The sequence below is a fragment of the Alosa alosa genome, chromosome 10, assembly GCF_017589495.1.
Source record: "Alosa alosa isolate M-15738 ecotype Scorff River chromosome 10, AALO_Geno_1.1, whole genome shotgun sequence".
NCBI lineage: Eukaryota > Metazoa > Chordata > Actinopteri > Clupeiformes > Clupeidae > Alosa > Alosa alosa.
Window position 1 is genome coordinate 4,048,400 of NC_063198.1, and position 26,853 is coordinate 4,075,252.

Here is a 26,853-nt window from a genome sequence, read left to right on the forward strand (position 1 = left end):
ATTATCATTATATAATAATAATAGCATGAAAATGCACTGTACTGTTCTTCCTAGGCAACAACAACTTCTTCTTATTACAGTGCATGAAAATGCACTGTACTGTTCTTCCTAGGCAACTTCTTCTACTTCTTCTTCTTATTATTCCGCTTACCACTTTTTCCGTACACAATTTCTCTTGAACAGTTTAACTTAGAAACTTCATTCAAACTTTGCAACGTAGGTCTTCAAACAGATCGGGTTGGTATGACTTTTCAATTTTGAAACTTTTATACTTTTTAAACTATTAAAGAAAAACATTTTAAAAATCCCCATAGACTTAACATTGCCGATTGTGACATCATAATACGGCCGTTAAGCAATTAGTATCCTATGGCAGGTGTTCAGGCCACCTGGATCAACTGCCAGTCTCAGGCTTTAAGCATACAAACTGGCCCTATTAACCTTAAAGGAGGGAATGTTGAGAAATGAACGTTCTAAAGAATATCTGGGTTCATTGAATTCAACATAGAATTTTAGAACCTTCAATTGTTGCGGAACTTAGAACGTTCAAAAACCTACACCTTTAAGGGTTAAGACTACACATCCTGTTCAACTGCTTCCTCTGCCAAAAACTGTTTAAAAATAAAAGTCCTCACTACAATATTTCACTGTTAAACAATTAAACCCTTTAAACTACTGAACTTTTTAACTGTTCAGCCATTGTAACTGTTACTTGTCATCAACTATGACTCCTACCCACTGTAGCTAGTTAGCATGGTTAACATAGTTAGCATGTTTTGCGTTAGTGATCATTAACTATCAGTTAGCATTATTTTATTAACTATTAACTATCAACTATCAGTTAGCAGTTATTGTTCCCACCAAATTTATGCGTCTAATTCAGCTTTAAACCGCTTAACGAGAAACTTCGTTCAAACTTTGTAACGTAGGTCTTGAAAAAGGACACGGGAATGTATTTTTCACTTTTGTAAACTTTATACTTTTTGAGATATTAATAAAAACAAGCTTATTTTCCCCATAGACTTTGCATTAGCACTATGACATCACAATTGACTAATTAACTTGATTTGCACCTGTATCAACTTCCAGCTGCTCACTACTAGGACCCATCAAAGGGCCAGTTAAACTGATTGCACCTGTATCAACTGCTTTCTGCTTAACTAGGCCAACTCTCTGTGTCTCCCATTCTACAAGGATATAAGGCACATTCCATCCAACTTTCTATCCATTCATCCTCTTCAAGCCATTCACTCATCCACCCATTAAACTATCCATCAACATCCATTAAACAATCTGCCTATCAACATCCATTCAACTTTCTGTCTATCAACATCCATTACACTATCTACATTCAACTTTTAAACTATATACTCTGTCTCAGGCTTTAAGCATACAATCTGGCTCTCTTAACCTTAAAGGAGGGAATGTTGAGAAATGAACGTTCTAAAAGAATATCTGGGTTCATTGAATTCAACATAGAATTTTAGAACCTTCAATTGTTAAGAACTTAGAACGCTCAAAACCTACACCTTAGGGTTAAGACTACACATCCTGTTCAACTGCTTCCTCTGCCAAAAACTGTTTAAAAATAAAAGTCCTCACTACAATATTTCACTGTTAAACAATTAAACCCTTTAAACTACTGAACTTTTTAACTGTTCAGCCATTGTAACTGTTACTTGTCATCAACTATGACTCCTACCCACTGTAGCTAGTTAGCATGGTTAACATAGTTAGCATGTTTTATGTTAGTGATCATTAACTATCAGTTAGCATTATTTTATTAACTATTAACTATCAACTATCAGTTAGCAGTTATTGTTCCCACCAAATTTATGCGTCTAATTCAGCTTTAACCGTTTAACGTAGAAACTTCGTTCAAACTTTGTAACGTAGGTCTTGAAAAGGACACGGGGAATGTATTTTTCACTTTTGTAAACTTTATACTTTTTGAGATATTAATAAAAAACAAGCTTATTTTCCCCATAGACTTTGCATTAGCACTATGACATCACAATTGACTAATTAACTTGATTTGCACCTGTATCAACTTCCAGCGGCTCACTACTAGGACCCATCAAAGGGCCAGTTAAACTGATTGCACCTGTATCAACTGCTTTCTGCTTAACTAGGCCAACTCTCTGTGTCTCTCCATTCTACAAGGATATAAGGCACATTCCATCCAACTTTCTATCCATTCATCCTCTTCAAGCCATTCACTCATCCACCCATTAAACTATCCATCAACATCCATTAAACAATCTGCCTATCAACATCCATTCAACTTTCTGTCTATCAACATCCATTACACTATCTACATTCAACTTTTAAACTATATACTCTGTCTCAGGCTTTAAGCATACAATCTGGCTCTCTTAAAGGGACACCAGGCAACGTTTTCGTGTTAATTAATCATCTTCGTAAGTCGGTATATGGTTAAATGACTCATTACGGGGCGAATGAAGGCTCTCTCGCCGGCCCCTACTGCCTGTAGGAAGAATATCCCACTTGCAAGTTCGGTGTATCCTACCCGCCCGACCCGAAGCAGGATCAGTTTACAGCACAGAGGCAGGCTAACGAAACGCTAGAGATTGTTGCAACGTGTGTATAATGGCAGAGCCGGCGAAGAAGCAGCGAAAACCCTTGACGGAAGACGCAAAGAAAAGGAAAAGAGCTTCAGACCGAGTGAGGGGGAGTTTCGTAGAGAAAAAGCATCAGGCTTGCCTGGTGTCCCTTTAAGACTACTATTTCCTCTGCCCACAAGTGTTTCAAAATAAATGTCCTCACTACAATAATTCACTATTACATAATTTAACTTTTTAAACTACTCAACTATTTAACTGTTCAGCCATTTCAACTGTCAGTTGTTATCAACTATGACTCCTGCCAACTGTTTCCAAATAAAAGTTTGTTTGGCATTTTATGTTAATATACAGTATGTTTATATTTTCATGCACTGGTAATTTTCTCGAAATTACATTTTCTAGTTTCTAATGTTGCTGTCTCAATGTCTGATTAAGCTATTTTAGAGGGAGCTGAATGTTGTGTGGACACAACATTAATTTTGTGTTTCCTCTCATTCGCCCTTCTCAGTCCTATGAGTCTGACTGGGAGACAAAAGGTTTAGTGACAGCGGCCTTTGAAATATTAGTTTTGGTGTCTTTGCATGATAGTCTGATCAAATAAATGTCAGTTCTGGTTAATTATGCATGCCTTTGAACTGTCTTTGAATACTGTGCTAGCCAGGATTATTATGTCTACATAAATTCCCCTAATGAGGCCAGCAGGGCCAAAGCTGCAGAGTGTCATGGAAGTTCAAGGTCAAATTTTGCCCTTGAGAATTAAAATTCCAGTATACAGTATGAATAATAAAATAGAAATTACCATTTGGTCTTTCTGAGCTGTTCCTCTGCTGGAGTCTGGAATATAAGATGTGTGAATGTTCATATAATATACAGAATTATTAACTAATTGTATTGTAAATTCTAAAAAGAACTAATTGTATTGTAAGTTCTAAAAAATATATGTAAAGAAGCATGTTCTTCAAGAAGCATGTTCTTGAAAACTTCTGGAACATTTCTTCATTGTTCTCTCCAGTCAGGTTACATTACTATTTTGGAGTATGGTGGTAAATTTGATAATTCCAACTAGCTAATCCATGCTTAAAGGTAATAAAAGATTAGCATGGATTTCTTAGCATGGATTTCTGTGTGTAAAAGTGAGTTTATAAATGCCGTTTCACTGACTGGTTTGCTGGAACCGCAGGGAGAAAATGCTGGTCACAGTGCGTTTTCACAACCCGATGTCCATTTGGCTCCTAGCTGCAGCATCTAAACCCCCACTGTAACTTTTGATAGAAGGGGCAGCCCCAAGGAGACGACTCAAATCCATTGAGTCTGACAAATGCTGATGACTACAGGGTCTTTGGGCCCGTCCCAATACCTCCCCTACCCCTAGATTTTTGCCCTAATCCTGATTTTTTGCGCGTGCACGTGTAGGGCTAGGGTGTCACATTACTTTAGGGAGCAAGGGGAAGTGCTATTTTCCCCATAAAATCAACCCTCAAAATATAGCCAGGACAGATGCAGGCTTAAAACGAAGTGGGAGATGAAATTACCCAGGATACCGTGCAAGCTCAGCGAGCCGGCCAAATTTTTCATATATTTTCGCAAATAAGCATATTAAAATTTCGAAATATTTTGGAATATGTTAGTTTGATGCACATCTGATGGACTGTTGAGTTTTGAACACTAATGTTCGCTATTTGACGATATTTGACGATGTTCATGATATCTGCTGCGTGCTTTGAGAGAGTCTGCCCATCAAATAACGTTATATATCTGATTCTGATCTGAGTTTCGTCAATATTTAAGATGTGTGTTCTGGCATTCACATGAACACTAATATCTTTGTTGATTAACCAAACGTAGATAAACCAGCACAGCCCACACAACAATGACCGCTGGAACGGGCATGTTCCTGAATGAAAATAGTAGCAGTCTACTACCGGTAGATGCGTCGGCACTGCGCATGACGTAGGTGAGCATGTTCGCTACGCTAATTTGCATATAGTGGTGTCCCAATTCATAGGGAAAGATCTTCACCTCCACTTCCCTTGTCGAGGGGGCTTTAATGTTGAGGGCAATCAAAACCAAGTGGAAGTTTTAAGGGTGGGGGGAAATGGGCCCTTTATCTCAGAGCAACTTCTCTTGAGAGAAAAAGTGAAAATACAAAAACATTTATACAACAGTTCGAGAGCTGACTAAATGCTAAAGCTAATCACAGGCACCTTGTCAGTTCCCATAAAAGTTCAGCAGTTTCATAGAAGAATTGCAATAATAATAGTCAGATCCTAATAAACTGTATGGTGCCTTCGGGGTGTAGATTTAGTTGAATTCTTGTGTTGAGTGCTATGAAGATCTTTGCTTACAGCTAAATTTTCACAGCAAGGGCTTTACTATCACAAATATCACAAAAGTGTTGATTGAACATATAATATAACACAATACATTATCCCTTACATAGTAAAATTACATTGCACCAATTGATTTGAACTGAATTGTATGTATCCCCAGCAAGTATTTTCTTGCAAATACAATGAATTGTCATCTGTCACAAGCTATAAACTAGCATTGCATTCTTAATATTGGTGGTCCTCCATGATATTATTACCTTTACCTGAGAACTGATTTCACAGAGGCATCTCATTGCATGTTGATAAATATTGGATAAGAGAAGGCAAGTTTATTGCTTTTTCTCCCTTCATTTGGAGTACTGACCTTTGCCTTATCACGTCAACTACAGATGAATGGCCTTGTGTAACATCAGCAGTGCAGTGTCACAGCAGACTCCTGTAGACAGAGCCCTGGGCAGGTGGAAATGGATTCCCTCCCCAGGCAGAGGCCAGGAGTGAGTGTGGTCTGGATGTCTTTGCGGTCACTCAGGAAATGAAACCGTCAGTCATTTAGGAGCACCGCTCGCAGGGGTCATTACTGTACATGTCCTGGGATTGGAGGGTGGGGTGTGTGAAGCTTTCTCATACAGATTAAAAGGGGTCAAAGACCAAGTGACTCTTTGGTATGGGCTCTGATGATGCTCTGAGTAGCCCTATGGTTATATCTGATATATCTGATAGCTGGATGCATGGCTTTTTTGTAAAGTGAGAGGTAGATACGCATCATGTGAACATCAATAAATATCCCATTTGCTGTTTTGGATTGTAGAGATTATTTACTTAAAAAAAAAAAAAACACCTCCGGACATTTACATACATCGATGACTGCCAGGTATGATGGTATTGTTGTGCATTACAATACTTTCCAATCTGACAGAGGTATCCACATCTGATCGCAATGCTATTACACCATTGAGTTAATACGTGGCCTGATGTATTTATTGGCATATAAACTCTATCATGATTTATTAAATGTAAACGTAAACCTTAACACGATTCATTTCTGTATAATGTCTTTAGTGCTCTATGTACTAAAAGAGCCTCTTTTGAATTCAAATGGTTCTTTTATGGTAACCTGAGCCAGCTTTAATCAATGCCAGTGGGAGGATGTTATGTCCTCTGAGAGTGTCCCCTGAGCATAGGGCTAATGTCTCTAATGTGTCACATGACTGAAGATCATTTCATTAAGACTGACAGAGTAAATCAAACAGTGCACACTCACACACACACACACACACATGAGTGAGCACACAGGCGCAGGCTGGCACGCATCCACATGAGGGACTATAAACCAGCTGCGCTTGAGAGAGAGAGAGAGAGGTGCTTTGCCTGTCAGCACAGAGGGCCTGCCAATTAAAACAGCACTCTGAAGCTTGACTTGAGTTTAGATGCCTCTCTTAATGCAATTTCACAAACAGCCCCAGCCACACAGCCAACCAGCACAAGCAGTCAACTTTAGTGCAGATGGCATGAGGCTCATTCAGCACAAAGGCCAGGCGGTACCCTGTTGACCAGGCCCGTGTGGAGATGCACGCAGCGCTCTCACACTCTGTCATGCTCCTGTGCCTCCGTGTCGTGCTCTAGTGCGCCGCTAATTAGACCCGTTACCTGCCGCCGCTCTCCCGTGTCTCCGCTACACTGCCCGGAGGAGAGGAGGGGCTTTCACATCTCTCTTCAGATCCTCCAGACAAACACAGGTGGCCAGTGATGAGTCACAGTCCAGCGGCGGGGGGGTCAGTCGCTATCCAGGCAGTTAAGCTGAGAGGGAGGAGTGGGGGCTGGGCGCAGGATTTAATGGTTTGGGGAACTGGAGACTAACTTGCTGTGACATTAATTGCTAACTGCTAGCCATGTTCTTACAGGGCAAAGCAGTAGCCAAAGCTCTCAAGTATTTATACCAGACAGTGTTATCCAACCCTGTTCACTTTGGTCTGATTCAGTCCATTCTGGTGCATTTGATACAATCATTTGGAATCTCCATAATTCAGTTTGTACACTCAGCCTTCTCTTACAGAGTGTGGAAAGTGAAAGCCATAGCTGAGCATTCACTGGGGTGTTGGGGAGAGATGAAGTTGCTGACTCTGGATCCTATTGGTCCATTATCTGGTGTGGATCAGAACTGAGTCTGTTTCTGAGTCAGCTATTATTCTGCGAAGGAGTCCTTCTTTGTGGACAGTGAGAGAAGGAGAGTATCTTGTCATCAAATTCCTTGGCAGTTCTGTGTGTGGTAGCGTATACTAGTTGTCAGTGAGCAGCACCATGGCAGGCATTGGGTGTGAGGGGAACTTTCCTCAGAGTTCCCTTTGCCTCTCCCCCACACCTGTACTTTTTGGTGCACTGCAGCCCAAGCTGGCAAGTACTGCATTGATATTCAGCAGCTGTGTTAGATCCTCATCACTGCCTCTCCCTTCTATTTCTCTCTTTCTGTCTCTCTCACTCACTACCTCTCTTCCCTCCCTTACTTCTCTCTGTTAATAACCTCATTCCCAAACCTGTCTGTTTCTCTTCATTTCTCTATTTCTCTTCCCCTACCTTTTACCTGTTTATCTGACTATTCTCACTATCTCCCTCACTCCCTCTCTCTCTCCCACACACACACACACGTATTGAAGGTTCCACAGGCACTCTTATCTGTCCTGCAACAGTAGTCTCTCACTACAGGAACACCCTACCGCACTGTAAAAGCTGTTTAATCAGTGAGCTGTAGGCTCTCCTTGTAACATCTCTTGGGTCCTATTGCGATTTACAGTAAACGTACAATGTTTTCAAGAATCACAAATCACATCAATACAAATCCACTTGTCTGAGAGACATTTTCTTTAGAAAGGACATTCAGCACTTAAGGCCTTAAGTGTTTTGGCATACCCTGGACAAGCAGATGTGTTCAGTGTGTCATGACTCAGCTTACAAGATTTTGAGGAAACCTTGCTACTGAGAGATGGAGAGGTTATCGTTTCATTCATTCATTCATTTATTCATTCATTCATTCATTTAGCAGCATTTCAATCGTATGCCACGTGCTGCAGAGCTTGGACTGTTCCAGAGTGATGTTGTTTTTGTCTGTGTTTGCACGTGTTGCATGTGCTTCTCTGTCAGACAGCACCGGCATGGAATGTGTGACCGGTGTGTATAGATGCGAAGGATGTAGTGGTGCCTAGAGATAGGTGTGTGTGTGTGTCTGTGTATCTGTGTGTGTCTGTGTATGCATATGGGTGCTTAAAGCAGGGTGGTGTCCACCCTGCTAAAAGGCGCAAGCCATCCTGACACTGTGTCCTTGAAAGTTCCCCTCTGTGTCCTCCTCTCCGCCCCCCTTCAATCGAAATGAAGTGGCGTAGTCCTGCTAGTGTGCCTCCTCCAGCAGCCCAGTCTCTGGGGACGCTTAGCCACTGAGCGGGAGAGAGAGAGAGAGAGAGAGAGAGAGAGAGAGAGAGAGAGAGAGAAAGGAGAGGGAGGGAGGGAGGACATTGTGTTCTCTCACCTCTGTGGTCTGTCTCAGAGTAAAAGCCCCCCCATCCCTTCATCCTTTGCTGTTCCTTCTCATTCTCTCTGTCTCTCTGTCTCTCCAGCACATCCCCTCCCACTCCTCTCCTGTGCTCTCCTCTCACTCTTCTGCATCTTCCCCATTCCCACTGTCTGTCTCTGGAGCCTTATGAAACACCTTAAACACCTTTATACACATTTTCACCCATGTCCTCTTTGTTGTCATTAGCAAAGACATTACATGTCTCAGTCTGTCTCTCTGTTTCTTCTTCTCTCTCTCTCTCTCTCTCTCTCTCTCTCTCTCTCTCTCTCTCTCTCTCTCTCCTATCTGCATCTCAGCATTCAGAAGGGCTGTCCATATCCTCCCTCCTCTGCCACTCCTCTCTCCCACCCCCCTACTGTGCAGTGACATGGTACAGTCGATGTGCAGCGCCTGCTGTAATGTAGCCTCAGCTCATCCAGCCTTTACAGATGCTGAATGGTGATTACGCCAGGCTGTAATTGAAATCATTTTGGATTGGAGATGATTGCATTGCCAAGTAAGTATCGGCTGCTTTGCATGCAAAAAAATAATCTCTTTTTCTCTGTCCCTCTCTCTCTCACTCTCACTCTCACTCTCACTCTCTCGGTGTCTCACTGTGACTGTCTCTCTCTGTATCCCTGTGCATATGTTTGGTATTGATGGGTTTCTCTTGCCAAATAGTGTCCTTTAGCGTTAAGTTTGTCCCCTTGTTCCCTCCCACCGTTTTTTAAAGCTATGCTATCCATCTGTCCTCCAGGAGAGTGAGAGGGGGGGGGGGTTACATACCTAAACACCAGCTCTACCTCCTGTGCTTTTTTCCCCTCTCTGTCGGTCTCTGTCTCGTCTCTATTCTTCCCTGTGTTTTGTGTTTGGGGGAGGCTCAGATGACCGGTGCACGGGATGTGAATGGGTCAGAGCCTTGTTAGAATGCATAGCCTGTGCTGGGCAACTCCGGGGCAGGCTTGAGTAAGGTGAGAAGACCGGCTGTCGGGTGACGACAGGGACGTTCGGTGGCGCATGGAACCGCTGCTCCAGGTGAAGGAGGACGCTGTTTCTAGGGCAGCAAAAAGTTGCTCCTGTCTCCCTCTCCTTCCTTTCTCTCCCTCTCTCTCTCTCTCTCTCTCTCTCTCACCCTTTCTCTCGCTCTATCTCTCTCTCTCTCCCTTTCTTATTAGACAAGCTCTCTCTCTCTCTCCCTCCTCTCTCTCTCCCCAGCCCTGTCTCTGTCCTCTATTCCTTTGGCTCATTTTTGCTCGGTGAGACGGAGAAAATTGATTCTTCTCCCACAGGAGTGGATGGAGGTGGCCACACTGCGTCAAGAGAACAGAGCGGCGCTGAGGCAAAGGTTAGATGGGACTAGTGAGGTAGAGACGGAGGGAGAAAAGGCTCACACTACAACAGATGCTCATGATGATGCATGTGTATCTTGTACTGTTATTTTTTGGTGTGTGAAGTCTCTGTGCCTGTTTGATGGGACTGCACTTGTTAGTTTTCAAGGATATCATATGTATATCTATCTATCTATCTATCTATCTATATATATATATATATATATATATATATATATATATATATATATATATATATATATATTTGCCTATATATATATATATATATATATGTCTATATTTGTATATATGTCTATATTTGTCTAGATGTATGTCTATATAGTGAAGGCTACCATTATAAATGAGCTCTGTTTAAGGTTACATTGTCCTTTAGTATTCCAATCAAGCCCTGTCTTGCTGCAGTTGAGCGTAGGCGCTCATGCGTTCATGGGTTCCTTTTCATAGTTTGTTGAAGCTGGTTTGCTCTGCAGTTGGGCTGGTTGGAGTGCAGGCTTGTGGTGTGATTCTGTGGTGGTGGATCTCCTTGCGGCAAGGCTGACTCATAGATTGTTATCTAATTTCCAGTGGGGAAAAAAGACAGATAAGTACTGCTTGTTGGTCCAGGGTGTATTTATTGTTGGGAAAGCGCTCTGGCTTACTCATCATCCGAGGTCCTAGAGGCAAATGGGTTTGCTGCTGTCAGGACAGACTGAATTGGGCAAACCGACACTGCCCTGCTACATGTGTCCTAACTCTCACACAGCGGATTGACAAACATCATTATAACATTGTGTGTGTGTGTGTATTTCTGCCTTTGAATCAGGGTGTATGCATTGCATATGAAGTATGACATTATGACATTCAAGATTGTGGTGCTGTGTCTACTGCACCCTTAGTCTGTTGATCTGCTCATTAAATGACATGCCTAAACTGTAGAAATGATTACCCACATTTTACAGATGCTCGTAATCTTCAAATACTGCAGCTAGGGAAGTCCAACAATATCATTAATCACTTTATGCATTACATTGTCATTGGATGTGGAGACAAAGGTACAAAAGGATTTTAACAGCTCCTATGTGGTCAGCAGGCACATGTACACTAGACTCAATTCAAATGTAGATCTCTGGAAGGTTCCTTAAATGAAGTGGGTAGCAACCTTTTGATTGGCAGTATGCTATTTGGCTATTACAGATTGAAAAGGACAGACAGCAGGTGAAATGCAGAGGAGCTCATGTCGCACGTTAAAGTTAAGCTCCGTAAGGCCGTGACCTGGTTAACAAGTAGCCTCTCCATAGCAAGAACCAGCCAAACTGCAGCATGAAAAAAACCCCATTATTTACGTCATAGGAAAAGCAAAGCATATCTCAAAACAAAGCAAAGCAAAGTCATTCTTCAGAAGTGACACTACAGTAAAAGAGTCTTTTTTGTAATTTTAGCATATGTTTAGAGAAGTTGGTAGCTGAATCTTGCTTCTATTTACAGGTCATGTCAGGTCTAAGCTTATTCAGGTAGCAGAACTGTTCATTATACAAATTGTAGTTGTGGTTATCTGAGTCATTAAGCGAGTCAAGTCAAGCTCAGCTTCTCATTTCTCTGCTTTGTTTACCTTTAGCCAGACAGCCAGATGAAATATCACATAAAACATGGCATTCAAGGGAAATCTCAGAATGCAAATCACTGGAAGCGTGAGTGAAATGATTAATTGGTTATTTGTGATTAGTTCCATTTGGAAGTATTCCATGGTCCATTTTAGTATACATGACCCCTGCAGTCCCTGGAAGAATTGGGATGCACATGTATGTGCTTTAAAAGCTAAACGATACCTTGCTTCTGTCATAAATATGTCACATACATTTTTTGTCATCCATGAACAACTGTAAAAGGCTCTGTGAGCAGCAGGTTTTAGAGCGCTATAATATTTAAGCTTTAGTTATCAAAGCATCAGAGGTCTGCCCTTTGGGCTTAATCTTCTGACTGCCACCCCCCTCCCCCCTCCAAGCCCCCCTTGTTATAGCTGAGGTAGATGCATCAGCATGGGCCAGCATTTATCCCTGGCACTCTCTCCTCTCCTGTAAGCTGAGTCTGTGTGCTGAATTTAATTAGAACAATAGCTCCCTAATGATTTTTGCACAATAATTTGGAACAAGTGGAGGGCACTACCCCCCTCTTCTTATCCTAAATGACCTTGCGAGTTACAAGACAAAAGGTGTGTTTGCTGGCTAAAAGCATTTTTTTTTCTGTGCCACATTTGTCTGCAGTAGTCTGTACAAATAATTAAATATGTGATTTGTTATAGATTTTCACATTTCTGTAAATGTGCAGCTCATATCTTACAGAATAAGTAAGGGATAATGGCCAACGAGGTGTCCTGTTAGACAGAACTAATGGACGAGAGGGGAGGCAAAGAACTCCCCAACGCGTAGCGGAGGGAAGTTTCCTCCACCCAGTCCATTAATTCCGTTTATACAACAGTTAGGTCCGGTCAAGCTATTTAATGATTTTTGATTGGATGAGAGGCATTCTTTGAGTCATCACGAGTGGCAATATCCCAGCACAACTCCACTCAAGATTTTTTACTGCTAGTTATCACTCTGCGTATTGCATTGAATTCCATTCATTCATAACAAAAGAGCAGCGATTTCATAACGTCACCTTGGAGTGAGAAAAACTCAAAGTAGGCGGCTGGCAGATAGCTCCTTAATGTGCTCAGATGTATTTTTTGGTTACAAAACCTGCATTTTTAGATTTAATAGTTCTTGTTTCTCGCTATGTCTTACAAAACATAAGGGCACAAACCCTTTACTTATTTGTTAATACAGAACTAGGCTATGCTGTCGTTTTAGAGTTAGCTCCGCCATGTCCAGCAGGACCCCTTGAAGAACGTCATCCCGTTTATCACTGGGTTGCTACTATAGGCAATAGTCATGCCTTTATAGCACGCAAAGGAAATAAGCGGTTCCCTGTCGTGGAGCTGGTAAAGGATATCCCCATGGATACCTACGGCCGAATTACAGCCGTGGTGACATCCTTTACCATCCCCACTCCAACTCGTGTCATTGCTTAATTCATAAGCAATAATATAGAACGAACAGTGATTAAGAGAGAGAGAGAGAAAGAAAGAAAGAAAGAAAGAAAGAAAGAAACTACCCTCCAGTCAATACTAGCCGCCACATGGCTATTCTCCAGCCTAACCCGATTGAGACCATTTAAAATAAATGCTAACCAGGACCACTCCTCAACATGAAACACCACCTGCTTCATTTGATCAATACACACACACACACACACACACACACACACACACACACACACACACACACACACACACATACACATACACACATACACACACACTCACACACACACACACATAAGATTGTTAGCAAATACCCCCACCGTGGCCACTCTAACCCCAGCCCCCGCTTTCGCAAGCGCTGTCCTCATGCAACAAAAGACAGACACACTGTTGTCCTGTTGTCATATTAGTGGATTAGTAGACATACATGGGTATTTACTTGACATGGATCCATAGTCTCGGCAGCAGAGATAAAACCCTCAGATGTGTGCCCTGACACTAAAAAAGAAGATCTGCCTTTGAAAGTCAATCACTCCAAACGAAGCATGCCATATGAGAAATCAGAAATCAGAGAAATCTTTATGATTTGAATTTAGATCTTGATTTGGTTTTCAGTATGAATATTTTGTTGTTCTTGTTTTCTTGAATGCAGACAGATTTGCTGTTTACTGATACATTTAATACCATTATTTATGTTGTGTATTAAAATATATTTTGGTATAGAATCTCCATCATACATACAGTATATATCTGAACTATATTGATAGAGCTAGATGTAGTGTGTATACAGTAGAGTAAAGCTATTAAATATCCCCTGAACCCTGTTCCATTACATTAAATATCCGCTGAAGCATTCTGTGATTTGCCACATCAGTACTGAAAAGTAACGTTCTTGTAAATGTTGATGTTACACCATAACACACACACAGAGCTTTGGTTGCGTCTCCACTTAGAAATCCTTACGCTATCCGTCATGCTAAAGCTTGGAGCATGTATACGTTTAACACTGACATTATTCTGGGTCAGTGGCCACACAACAGCAGTATGTGTCATGGTTGTGCAGAATGTCTTGCACTGCTCCTTCAGGCTCCCAGTCTGGAATGAGTGGGCAGAAGGCAGCCAAAGCTTGTGGATGACCACAGCACTTAATTTAACCTGGCCTGTCATAACACACAGCACATAGCTGTCATGGGTGCAATGTATAGTACCTTAGGGCAAAGCCTGTAACATCAGCATACGACAGTGAATTCATGACGGGAAAAACTGCAGATAAGCTACCGACTTTTCTGTGCCAATTGTTGGTTGTTCTGTTGTTGTAGTATATCACAACACGTTATGTCACAACAGCTATTCCCAATGCAATGTCATTTCAGTAAATAAACATTGTCTTTGTAATATTGGCTAAATAGTACACTGATTCTGCTGACAAATTGCATTTCAAACCTAAAGGACATGACAGATTGAAATCCATTCAAGAACTGCTGGACACCTCCCAGCTCATTCATCTGAGGCTGCACTGAATGCTCACAAGGGCCTTTTTAAAAAAAAAACAAGGAGTGTCAGTATCATTTCTCTAAGCCAGAGGTCACCGCCACTCATCTCCTGTGTGCGGGATGCTACTATTGTCGTAGCAGCAGAGACAGCAGCCCTCACTCTGTTCACCCCACTCCAATATCAGATCAATGTGCATGGTCAGCACTTCAACAGCGGCCTTAAGGGCGAGAGAGGGATAAAGTGGACCCCTACTAACCAGTCAACATGGATGTCCAATGACCACCTGTAATATAGGAATGCCATTCCCTATGCCCACATGGTTTTTAGCATTTTCTGTGAGGGTGGGTGTAAACCTCTCATCTGCAGGATATGTTGAACAGGATCCATGCAGAGAGGCAGTTTTGTTGCATAACAGCAATAAATTGTTGAGGTGCTAAAGAGGCTTTCCTCAGAACGTCTTATTACCTTTTAAGTCAATGCATGACCCTTAGGTATTTCACCTATTTGCTTACAGCACATCTACGACGAATTACTGATAATGCTAAAACAATGTATTCCTCAAATCCTTAATCCTTAAAAATGTCCTTGAGGAAAAGGATGATGATTTGTATCTGCCTACTTGTGAGGTAGCTCAAGGACACTGGTGCTGTATTTGAGGTGACGCAGAGTTGGTATAGGGACAGTGATCGCGAGAACATTTTCTCATTTCATGCATCTAGTAGATGAGTAGACATGAAATTTCCTCTGGAATCATCAGGGGCATTTCTGCCCGGTTGCCCCTCCCTCTGTGCCTCTCTTGAGGCATCTCGGAGCGAGTCACACCAGGCCATCCACCTTGTGGCATGTGGCTCCCTCTCCTAGAAGCCTTTATGGAGACAAGCCCTTTCATCCGCACCAGCACTCAGAGGCATGTGGATGCATTAAAGGTCCCAACTGTAACAAAGACAAGATCACACAAGCTTGCTGCCCCGCTTTGCAACGTGCGAGACACTGTGTGTAATCTCTGCCACTCCGAGGCAAAAGGAAGCCTTAGCCAGCCCAGGGCAATCCACCCCTCTATTTTTCAAAAGCTTTCACTTTCTCCGTAAACAAAAGGAGAGAGAGCCATGGAGTCCCGTCTCTTTACCCTTTCCACTGACATGACCTCCACCATTTGTCTCTAAAATAGCGATCCATCCTTCGCCTTTGTGGGCTTTCCATGGCATTCAGTGGGGTTGACAGGTGCTTTCAACACAATTAGAAGTCACGATTCACAGCACATTGGCCAGGCAAGACCACTCAACATCAGAGTTTACTTACAAGTCTCCCTTTTAGCAGGCTGCCATTTAGATGCCTCACTAAGGATGTGCAATGACATCAAAAAACGCTGTAACAAAGTTGTAGGAAAGCACTATGTATAACAGTTGTGTAACAGGAATGTACATTGGCATGTTTGTAAGTGTGCATTCACTCATGTCAATGACCACAGGACCACACGGAAGCATTTTCAGGGCTTGATCATTCAATGTGAAAAGTTATTGTCAAATTTTCAGTAATACATTTAAATTTTAAAAGTGCTATATGAGCTGTGGTTGATTGTTATGCACTTAAACAACAAAAACAAATTGGCTAGCTTTACATTTTTGTGCCTTTTTTATTTGTTGCTGTAAAGCACTTGATGTAGTAGAGACATGCTACTGTATATCTGTGTAAGTCATTTTGTGAATATCACATTTTATAAAAGCATTTTTAAGCATCTTTAAAACATGTATTGATTCCAGTTCAGAGATACATTTGCGTATGTTTGCACATGCATGCACACAGCCACATATAAATGCAAGACAAGCAAGCATGCAAATAAAACAAGTCAGGGAGAGATAGACAAAGGTAGACGGCACAGCCTTCCCACTCTCGCTGGTGGCTGGAGATCAGGCTGCCGTCACCTCAAAGCAAGTAGCAATTATTTAGTAACTGCACAATTAAGTGTCTAGCCCCCTCCACAGCGCCCCCGCTCAGCACCCAGGAGGACCTGTCATGTCTGGTCCCCTGGAGGGGCTTTAGTTTAGATGTTCATGCTAACCTTAGTCATCCTCAGGCTTAGTCCTTACAACTCGTTCAAGCTCCAAGGAAAGGCACGACATGTGGGTACAGAGTTTTTGTGAGACATCTAATTTTACAATACATTTAAGCAATAGCATGAAAGATTGAGAAAAAAAAGAACTACTTATAGATCTATGAAATTCTTGAGACTCTATGGACATGTTTAATGAGCCCATTTCCTTTCTTTTAGACAAATGCAATGAGAGGTTCTTTCCCTCAGGCCTGACTCCATACTGTAAATGTAGGCCAAGGGTTTCTCAGTGGTAAACTGAGACGGTTCCTTTTGTTGAAAACATAATCCACCCCCATCCATTTTATGGATTAAATCATGCCCCTCAAAAATGACTTGTACTGTACCATACAGTATCATTCCCATCTCAGATGAATGATGGTTTCATCTAGTGTGATGTTAATGTTATACACTTTAGATATGCATTAAAAAGCAAACATTAACATCAGTTACAAATGAATACCAGTCCTTTCCTAATAGTGTGAATGGTGGGGCTATCAGCCCATGTTCTTGTTCAATATCCAATTAAAATGTAGCATATAAAAATCAAATGCTTACATCAATAATTAAAATGGCCGTCTAAATGTACTGTAAACAATTTCATTACTCATCTTGAATGAGGTTCTCTTGCAAATTGTATAAATGTTGAAAGATTGAGGTGTAATTCAACAGCAGTGGGTAAATAAGAGGCATGTCATTCCTTCCCATCTGTTGGTCTGACATTTCTCAACTGTGCATGTATCTTACTGCCCCCTCTTCAAAAAACCCAATGGCTGCATACAAAGCAGAATGATTGGGAAGAGGGATCTCTGAAGAGAACTAAATAGATCACGCCTGAGGTTGGGAAGCTGCACATTCCACTTACGTACAGGAATGGGTTATGTTGGACTGGATTATTGATGTTTTTAAGTCAACATGCTCATATATCTATGGAGTGCAAACATTGAACTTTTCAGGCATTTTATGTGCACCAACTATAGTCCGAGCTGCATGACAAACAGCTAAAATCAAATATTTGTCTGAAGGCATTTCTGTACTCTACCTTTTCTGTGTTAATGGAGGTGTATGTCTAAACGGCTATGGCAATATTCACGTGGATAATCATGTAGTAATCATGTTTTAAAGGTTTTTATAAGTATTGCTTATAAAATATGCATTACCAATTTTCTGTTTCTCTCTGCTTGACTTTTAAAAACCAAGTTAGAAGTTAGTTTCATCTGAGATATCATGATAAATTGATAAATACCATGATAAATTGCCATTCAAGCACATGCTAGTGAATCACCTGAAGAATGCAGTTGCAATGCCACTGCACAGGTCTCCCGTGAGCCCCTTTTAGCTCCGCTCCATGTGCCTCTCTGGGGCCCTCCCTCGCCTGTTCCCAATGGACACGCTGGCACAGCTGGGCGGAAATGGCGCAGATAGTACCGCGGTGGCACAAGCTTTGATTACCCAGCCTGCCTCCCTGAGCAGGGAGGACTTGAGGAGATCCTGCTGTCTGCCAGCCAGCCATCTCCAGGAGCCAGACGCCACCCCAGTGGCTGGGAGGCTGCCACGGCCCCTGCCCCTTACCTCTGCAGTGAGCTCTGCCAGTCATGCCACGAGACCAGGCAGCAGGAGGTGCTCATGGTGATGTGTATCACCACTATGGGATGTGCCACGCTAGAGCCATACCTTCTTGTTCTTGTTCTTTTTGTACAGAAGGGGAGCAGTCTGGTGTACAATTGTTTCCCACACCAGTTCCTTGTACTACTGCAATTTGAATGGTTGATATTTATAATTTATAATTAAGTAGTGTAAGGCTGTCAAGTGGGCTAAATAGGATGGTAGGGGTATCGTTTATAGAGGGTAAATAATATTTTCATACTGATTGACTCCACACACAGGCACAGGCACTGAGTACAATGGAAGACATACCCTGACATGTGCAAAAATGTGCGTATGTACGTACACACCACCATCACCCACTCTCTGTCCTTCAGCAATTTCTCTCCCTCTTTCTCCTTCTCTCTCTCATGCTCTCGATCTCTTTTTCTCTCACGCACACACATATCACACAAGTGTAAAATGGAGCTGTGAGGCACTCAGATGCTCTCTCATTAATATGTATGAGGCGCTGTATTTAGCCATAGCTCATGGGATTGATCAAAGAGTGGAGCTGGGATGTGACTGGGTTCTGCTGATGCTGGTGCTGGTGCTGGTGCTGATGCTGGTGCTGGTGCTGGTGCTGATGCTGATGCTGATGCTGGTGCTGATGCTGATGCTGATGCTGGTGCTGGTGCTGGTGCTGATGCTGCTGCTGCATCCGTGTGCATGTGACCCAGGCAGCTGCGTGGACGTGTTCCCTCCCTTGGCTCCTCCCCACCACACACGTCTAACGAGGCTCCGTGCCAGGGCTGCTGCATCCCTCCCTCCCTCTCTCAACCATTTCTGCTCCTCTTGCTCCTTCACTCCCCTCCTCTCTGCTCGCACCCGCCTCCTCGCTCCTCCCCCCTTCCTCTCACTCTCCTCCGTCTCTCTCCTCCTCTGCCTCGCTGTCCTTCTCTCCTCCTCCCACCCCCTTTCCCATCCCCTCTGGCGACCGTGCTGCAACGCTCTCCTTTGTACCAGTGCCTCAGAAACTGACTCCTCTTTCTTGTCTCTCTCTTTCTCTCTCTCTCTCTCTCTCTCTCTCCCTCCCTCCCTCTCTCTCTCTTTCTCTCTTCCTTCTCTGAAGGAGTAATGGAGTGGAGCACCATGTAGACAGAGGCAGACTGAGGCCAACCAGAATGGGACAGTGCACATGGAGTGGTGCCGGTCTGCAGCCGTGCTGTTGAATGCAGGTCGCCCGGAGCAGCTGATCCTGCGCTCTCTATCGCCTTCCCGGAGTTTCGCGCTGCTCGCCGCCCTCTGAAACCGCCAGGAGGAAACCTGCCTGCCTGCCTGCACTCATACCCAACGCCTCTTCCACACAGAGGACTGGATTTTCCCTCTCTTCCCTTCTTCTCTCTCTTCCTCTCTCTGCCTCTTTCTACATATTCTCTCAGCTTCTCTCCCCCCCCCCCCGCGTCTCCTCTGTGATTAGCCACGCTGCCTGGTGGTGGCCCGCTTTGCCGGTCCTTGTCCCCAGTGATTTTTTATCAACAATTCTCTTCAGCTCTGCATCGAGCGACACTAAGCAATACTTGCCGCTATGGGGGACATGACTAACAGTGATTTTTACACCAAGAACCAAAGAAATGAGGGCAACCATGCCGAGGGCTTTGGCATCTCGCTCATGGAGCTACGCTCCCTTATGGAACTGCGAGGCACGGAAGCCGTGGTCAAAATCCAAGAGGACTATGGGGGCACGGAGGGACTCTGCCAGAGGCTCAAGACATCGCCAACGGAGGGTGAGTGGGTGATCCATTTGCTCTTTCTTCTTGTGTGTTTGTGTGAGTAAATATGGTGGGTTACAACAACAACAACACACACACACAAATACAACAAACACAATATGTACAAACTCTCTCTCTTCCAGTTACTTACTCCCCCCTTTTACACACACACACACACACACACACACACACACACACACACACACACACACAATCAGAGCAGCAATGTGTTGTACTAAATGATCAGCTTTATGATGACTGAAGATATTTCTCCTGTTCAGAAGCATCTCTGTTTAGCTATTCTGAAGCCTGCCCTTCAGAGCACACCCTCCTTTCTCCCCTCTCCTTTCACCTGCCTCACACAGGAGTTATTAGACAAAATATGTATCCTGGGCAACAACATAGAGGTCAGTCTAAATGTGCCTCCTTGTAATGTGGAGGCACTACCCGCAGTGGTAGAAATGCCAGCTTTGATTGATGACTGGTCTCACACAAGCTTCTCTCTAATGACTGTTTTGCCTGAGTAATTAAAAAGAAAGTATGCGTTCCAAAATTCCATTTGTGGGCCATCACATTTTGTTGTAAAGTACATGTGGGAAGGCTGCAGGCCTTGTCCTATTAGATGGCACAGAAGGATGTGCTGTTTGCTGCTGCACTATTCTTCATTGCCCCACTGTAATGGGATAGGGGCTAGAGTGGACGCCACAGTAATGTCTGTAATCTATAGCTTTATAGATAGCTACATCAACTTGATCAATGACTGGATGTTTTGTCTGTACGTGTTCATCAATAACAACAGTTGCCCTGTGTGGCACATTAATTATGGTATCTCGTAGATGTTGTTTGTAAAGTAGGCAATGTTGTGTTTTGTTTATCAGATCAATAATTCTTTCATGCACATCATTTCATGTCTTAAATATGCCCAGTGTCTTTCAATGTCATTAGAACCCATTGAACATAGTTAGTCTTTTAAATAATAAACTGCATTTCTGACCACCTCTGTAAATAACCAACCACTGGGAATTATTGATCTAACTGCCAATGTAAATTCAGCTCGGTGTGTAACAGCTCTCAATAGCCTAGCATGATTGTTGTGTTTCGCCAGACACATGTTGCTTATACAGCATCATGTAACCACTACTCTAGTCCCTTGTGGTATATACGACCACAGAAATGAGATACGGCCTCTCTGCCCTGCACTGAAAAACTGTCTGTCAACAGAGTATGTGACTGAGCTAACGGACAGAGGCTTATGAGCCTGTAATGGAAAAAAGTCCATAGCCCCGGAGGTTATCCCAGTCATCATGCTACTTAAATACTCTTTAGGCTTTGAATACATCTTATGACGCAACCCACAGGTATGCAGTTATTCTGTATACTGATTATGTGTGCGACTTTTCCGACTGATTCAGGGATTTTTTCAAGAAAAGAGAGAAGTGTGACACACTAATGAAGACAAATGGTCCCATCCAATCCTTGTTAATGCGGCGCGGCGCTGAGGTGTTCTCTCTGAGGAGCGGGTGGGACTCAGTCACCTTCATGCGCTCAGCAGCCCTCGGTGTGTAGTGCCATTAGGTGCTATACAGTAGCTCACATAATGTGTCCACTCCTTCTGATTTATCTCCACAGGAGACCCAGCACATGCCTGTGCTGACAGCCAGTAGGGGTGGTAGATCTGTAGTTGGAGGGAGGACATGTAGCACTTGGCTCTTTAGATGTGGTCCATGGGGGTGAATAGCAGGAGTTCATGTCAAGAGTGAATTGGGATGATAGATCTATATCTTGGTAGTGAGATGAGTAGCCAGCCTAATGACATCAAACTGCTTTGATTCAGCCTATGGAGTGGAGGCTGTGGGTGGAGATATATCAGTTGCAAGGTTACCTTGCCCACAGATGATTTTATTATACGAATGAGTCCTGGTATGAGCATGTGGATTCCCAAGTGTCTTCACAGAAAGCTGTTGCCTTCGAGCTGCCTCTGCTTATTATGTGCCTGATGATGCCTTGGTGCCCATGGTCCTTCTTGTAATGGGAATAGCATTGCTTCTTATATGGGAATAGCATCTTAGCATAGGATGTGTTTGGGCTCTGGAGCCAAGCTGATCAAATGTTCTTAACTGTTTTTCTCTGCTTGAGCACAGGCAGTTTTTTGGGCAGCTTGCTTTAAAACACAATCGCTACACAGGTGAGCTTGGCTCAGGGGCTGCTTTGAACTTTAGTGTACCACTGAAAGCAAAGGGATTTTACCTGCTTTTATAACCTGCCATAGATGCTAATGTTGCCATTTGGTATCACTTAAGTGGTCATTTGTATGTCCTTGTCTCACCAGGGAAACATCTCAGGCGCTTTTATATGGGTTATGCATTTGGTGGAGACACAGAAATGGCCCTCCAGAGAGGGAGAGAGGCTGTGAGAGATAGCTGCTGTATGCTAATATCTGCAGCAGAGCAGCTGTGGCCTACACAGCGGCTGTGAGTTGGCGAGAAGTGTCTGGAGCTGGTAGAACCTGTCCTCCTACACGACTCCCTCCTCTCACATGCCTATTTCTGTTGGATCAATTCAAATGGGACATAACCTACACGTTGCTGCTCTCCTGAATTGCACTGGCTGAGAGTTAGCAATTTCTATTTATTCATTCACTGTGTTGTTTAGATACATGATCAGATTGAAGCATATTTTAAAAGATGGGAGCTGTTTTTATGAATGATTTTTGATCACTTTGGATGGAAATCCCTCATTTGCTCTGGCAGTCCTGATTTCCTGAAATCGCCACCATGCACCTTTTGGCTGTGAGAATAGTCTTTTTCTCATGCCTAATTATCTCTTTGTGAAGTTAACAAATGACCATAGATTTGTGCTCATGCCCAAAGTGGACAACAAAGTCAGAGAAATACTCTTTGTGTGCCTATGAATGTGAATGCTCAGGCAGTGGACGAGCAGATGAAACTGGTTGCAGCTCCATTAGTCTCCTGAAGGTCACAGAGGAGAGTGAGAAGCTGCTGTACTGTAAATACAAGCAGACACATGCATCAGACATCCTGTATTCAGCCCCACTCACCACATCTGCACATGCTGATACAATTCACTGCAGTACAGTGAGACTTTGCATTTATCTGTGTTTTGTGCTGTTTTCATCCAGTTTGACATTGTGCTGAAGGACACAGGGTTTTAGCACGGCTCATTCTCTGCCACTTCTCCGCTTCACGTGGCCAGTTAAATGGTGTCCCAACTCTGAACAACTAACCCCCACCCTTGAGCATGCTAATCTGGTCCACCAAGCGGGCCTTGCATTCCCCTCTGACACATCCTATTTAATCTCAGCCCCACCAGGAATTGCTCAGATAGAGCGCAATCTCCTTTAATAAGGACACTTTCTCCTCCTCACCAGCAAGGCTGCCCTCATTCCAGCAGTGGTTCTTAAAAAGGAGAAATGTGTCTCTCCAAGGAGTGATTATTAATGATACATGGCCTTTTTTCTGCCCCCAAAGGCACTGCAGCTCCCAATCGGATGACCTTGGGGGAACTAGAATAAAATAAAACAAATGTTGCACCGTCTGTGACACAGTATCAGAGGTTGCATGTTAAAATGTCTTTGGTCTGGCTTCATGGAAGATAGTTAGAGCTGGGGAGAAAGAAAATGATGTTGAAACCCCTCCTTTGATCATCTGTGCTCCTCTTCAGATGTCTCTGGGAACGGACCATGTGCACCTAATGCAAAAGCTCTGATTTCCTTTCCTATCCCATACAGTTACACACAACTGATTATCACAGCTCAGTCACCTGAGCTTGCAGCACCTTGACACGACTTAATAGTACAAGTGCAGATTCCCAAGCCTGGCATCTCTTCTCCCAGATTTGATTTATTTGTGTGTGTTTATTTTTTAGTTCATACTGTAGCTGTTAACAGTTAAGTGTGGTGTTACACAGACCTGGCTCTGCTTGTGCCAGATGCTCCACACAATCACAGCCCTCCTCTCTCACCATTCAGCCTGCTACTTGTAGGGGATTCAGAGCGCTGAGGGGTGACAGCGCCATTTTAGAAACACCCGGTGATCTGGGGGGCTGACAGGACTCGGCAAGTGAGACCGGCCGAGCTGGTGTGTGATCGCTAGCGTTTCGACGGCGAAGTGTGACGCACCTTCACCTCGGCCAAGATCCGCCGGCATCTGTCATCCACTGTCGCCCAGGTCGGCTGTCCCAGTGTCTGTTGGAGAACTGATGCAAATGGCTGCTGACTAAGATGCAACGTCGGCCAGTGTTTAGACCGGCAGCTGGCTCGGTGTCCTGTTTGACCCCCTTGCTGCTATTTTTACAAGGTGGTGATGTGGGCGTGAACATACACGTAGCATTGTGTGGAGACCAGAGCATTGCCATCCATCCCCTACCATAACAGCAGGTGTCGGAACTGCTCAGTAAGGTGACAGGTACAGGCCAAAGATGGATCGCTGTGTTCCAGAATGTCTGTGGCACCGGGCTGAAAAGCAGCCAAAGCGCGTGACACATGGCAAACACATGCCTCTAAAATAACAGCCAAACTCGAGGCATAACAGGATTTTAAATTCTAATATTCTCCATTTCCTTCTGTGTCACTTCAGATACAATGCCATCTCAAGGTCAGACAGGCTCAACCATTGAATAGAAGGAATCTCAAATCTCTTGCTAAGCAGTCTATAGTCCAGGCTTGTAGCACAGGCATGTGCTCTTTATTCTCAGGTGAGACGAGGAGTTGCTCGTGAGGTGTAGAGTAAGCAGGCTCCTGGTCTGAGTAATGTGTAAACAGCCGAATCCAACAGCACCCAACACCTCATCCTCCTCTGTAATATGCCCATTATGAGCCAATTGTTTTAGCACTGCTGCATAAACAGCACAGTAACTCATCGTCTGTCCATGCCGAGAGGAGCAATAAATTACCATTTGCTAGGGAAGGTCTGAGGGCTAAATATTACATTCACATTAGAGTTGTGCTGTAGGGGACCCCATCAAGTCTCTAGCAGTTTCATTAACCTCTGTCTGCAACCAGGAGAACTAAAGCTGAAAGAGGCAAATAGATAAAGGAACATCTCTATCTCTTCTTCTTGTCAGCAGTTGTTGCTGTACGTATCTATGGGCTTCTGGTTATTTTAGCTTTATATTTCTTTGTCATAGAGGTAGACTATACGATAGAGGGATGGCATGTTGTGTATGAAAAAAAAAGAAGACATTTGTGGTTGTATTTTGTCATTATTACTGAGGGGACCCCAGGGTGGACTGGTATTTTGTATGGATTTAATGTTAGTGATAAGTTAGTGTGTACCTTATGTCCTGAATACATGATGATCCATTGGGAGTAAAATGAATAGGGCTCCATTATGGGCTCCCGAGTGAATCAATAGTAGGCTATGTGAAGTTTGTGCTTTGTTGTGACAATATATCAACTGAGGAAGGTCTTTAAAATTGAAAAATATGAATGCGCTGTAAAACCATATTACTGTAACTGTAATTATGTGGCATTTATTGGTAAGCTTTTGCTCCAATGTTATCATTTTATGCTGACACCATGCAGTGATTTTGAACAAAACACTGTTAAACTTAGTGTCAGAGTTATCAAAACTAACAGGCTGCTAATAAATTACCATGTTTTAACAATGCAATTACATTAGCATATTCTTCCTTTTCACATACATTTCCATAAAATATAAGGCACTGTAGAGACCTTTATAAATATGACTGCTGTGCCTTATGGCTCATGTGTGGGCAGACCACTTTTTAATGTATTTTTCCCACATCATTTCTCTCACTTCCCCTCATCATGAGTCTTTCATGAGTTTCTGGGCTAATCTGCATGCTAATGAGCTGCCAGTGAGGTAAGGGCTAACACCTGAACCCAGCAGGAGGAACGTGGAGCCTGACACCACAGCCTGCAGACACACACACACATAAACACACACACACAATCACATTTGATCCATGCGTACCACCTGAGTTGTATGAAGTCATTGTAACCTTTCTCCCTCTCTCTCTCTCTCTCTCTCTCTCTCTCTCTCTCTCTCTCTCTCTCTCTCTTTGTCTGTCTCTCTTTCTCTCTCTCTCTCTCTTTCTCTCTCTCTCCTCTCTATATGTATCCACATATAAACATGTAAAGCCTTTTCCTATGAACATGGTTTCTAGCACTTGTTTCTGTGCTGACTGACTCGAGTATCCCAGTCTGCCTGTGCTGGTCTGGCCTGGCAGGTGGGCACTCATGTCCAAACACACACGCTCTGACCCCCCAGCAGATGTCTAATTAAGTTAGGATCTTACCCAGAGCCAGCTGCCCTGGCAACTGGGCTGAAACAGATGTGCAGGAGGGCTAATGAAGGCTTCATTTTTTGTGATTTTTAGTTTCTTTACCTTACCTAAATACCACATACCGGTACACACATATTATATTTTATGTGAAATAAAAGTAATTTTTGTAAGTGATAAGTGTTCTTTTCAGAAGTGTACATTTTTTAATCTCAACAGATACAGATGCAGAATGTAGATGCAATAATGGAAACTGCTCCAGATGAAGATGGTTGACTTTCTGTAATTGGATGTATTCAGCCACCATATCCAATACGGTTTCACATTCATGAACAAGACATACAGCACATGTACTCACACAAAACCACAGCATCTCCAAAGTTCATTAGTGAGTTTAACATCTTTAATGAACAAGTAAAAAATACTTAATGTCAGCAAAACCCGAGAATGTGCTTTCCCTTTACAGTAGATAGCCAAATAGCCACAATGTGTGATGGTCTATATTGTCCCCTTCTTGAGGGCCTCCGCAGTGTCTTTCACTTGTGTCTGTATCCACTGCAGCTTGCCTCCTGTGCCATATAACCACATGAACCAGCATCATCATTGGTTTTGTTTACAGACAGTGAGCTGATAAACCAGAGGTGGACATTTTATGAAAAGTGTGACATGTCTGTGTTGGTATTGGAAATCACTTAGTGCCACAACCCAGACCATATCCCTGAAGGCATAGTTGTCTTTGGGACAGGGATGTTCTGTGTGTGTGTGTGTGTGTGTGTGTGTGTGTGTG

At 43.2% G+C, this 26,853-nt stretch overlaps 1 protein-coding gene across 15 annotated transcripts in view; it reads left to right on the forward strand.

The window, feature by feature from the left end:
• atp2b2 (ATPase plasma membrane Ca2+ transporting 2) overlaps positions 1-26,853 on the forward strand; it is a 102,324-nt gene that overhangs the window by 32,801 nt on the left and 42,670 nt on the right. For 8 of the 15 annotated variants that reach the window (XM_048254035.1, XM_048254021.1, XM_048254027.1 and 5 more), the window contains exons 1-2: positions 8,795-8,973; positions 19,163-19,817. In XM_048254035.1, coding sequence (XP_048109992.1) covers positions 19,619-19,817 — 199 coding nt within the window. In that variant the 5' untranslated portion in view covers positions 8,795-8,973; positions 19,163-19,618. Of the gene's footprint in view, positions 1-8,794; positions 8,974-9,475; positions 9,492-9,783; positions 9,802-19,162; positions 19,818-26,853 lie in introns of those variants that run through there. The other 7 variants (XM_048254031.1, XM_048254030.1, XM_048254034.1 and 4 more) reach the window with 4 other exon arrangements.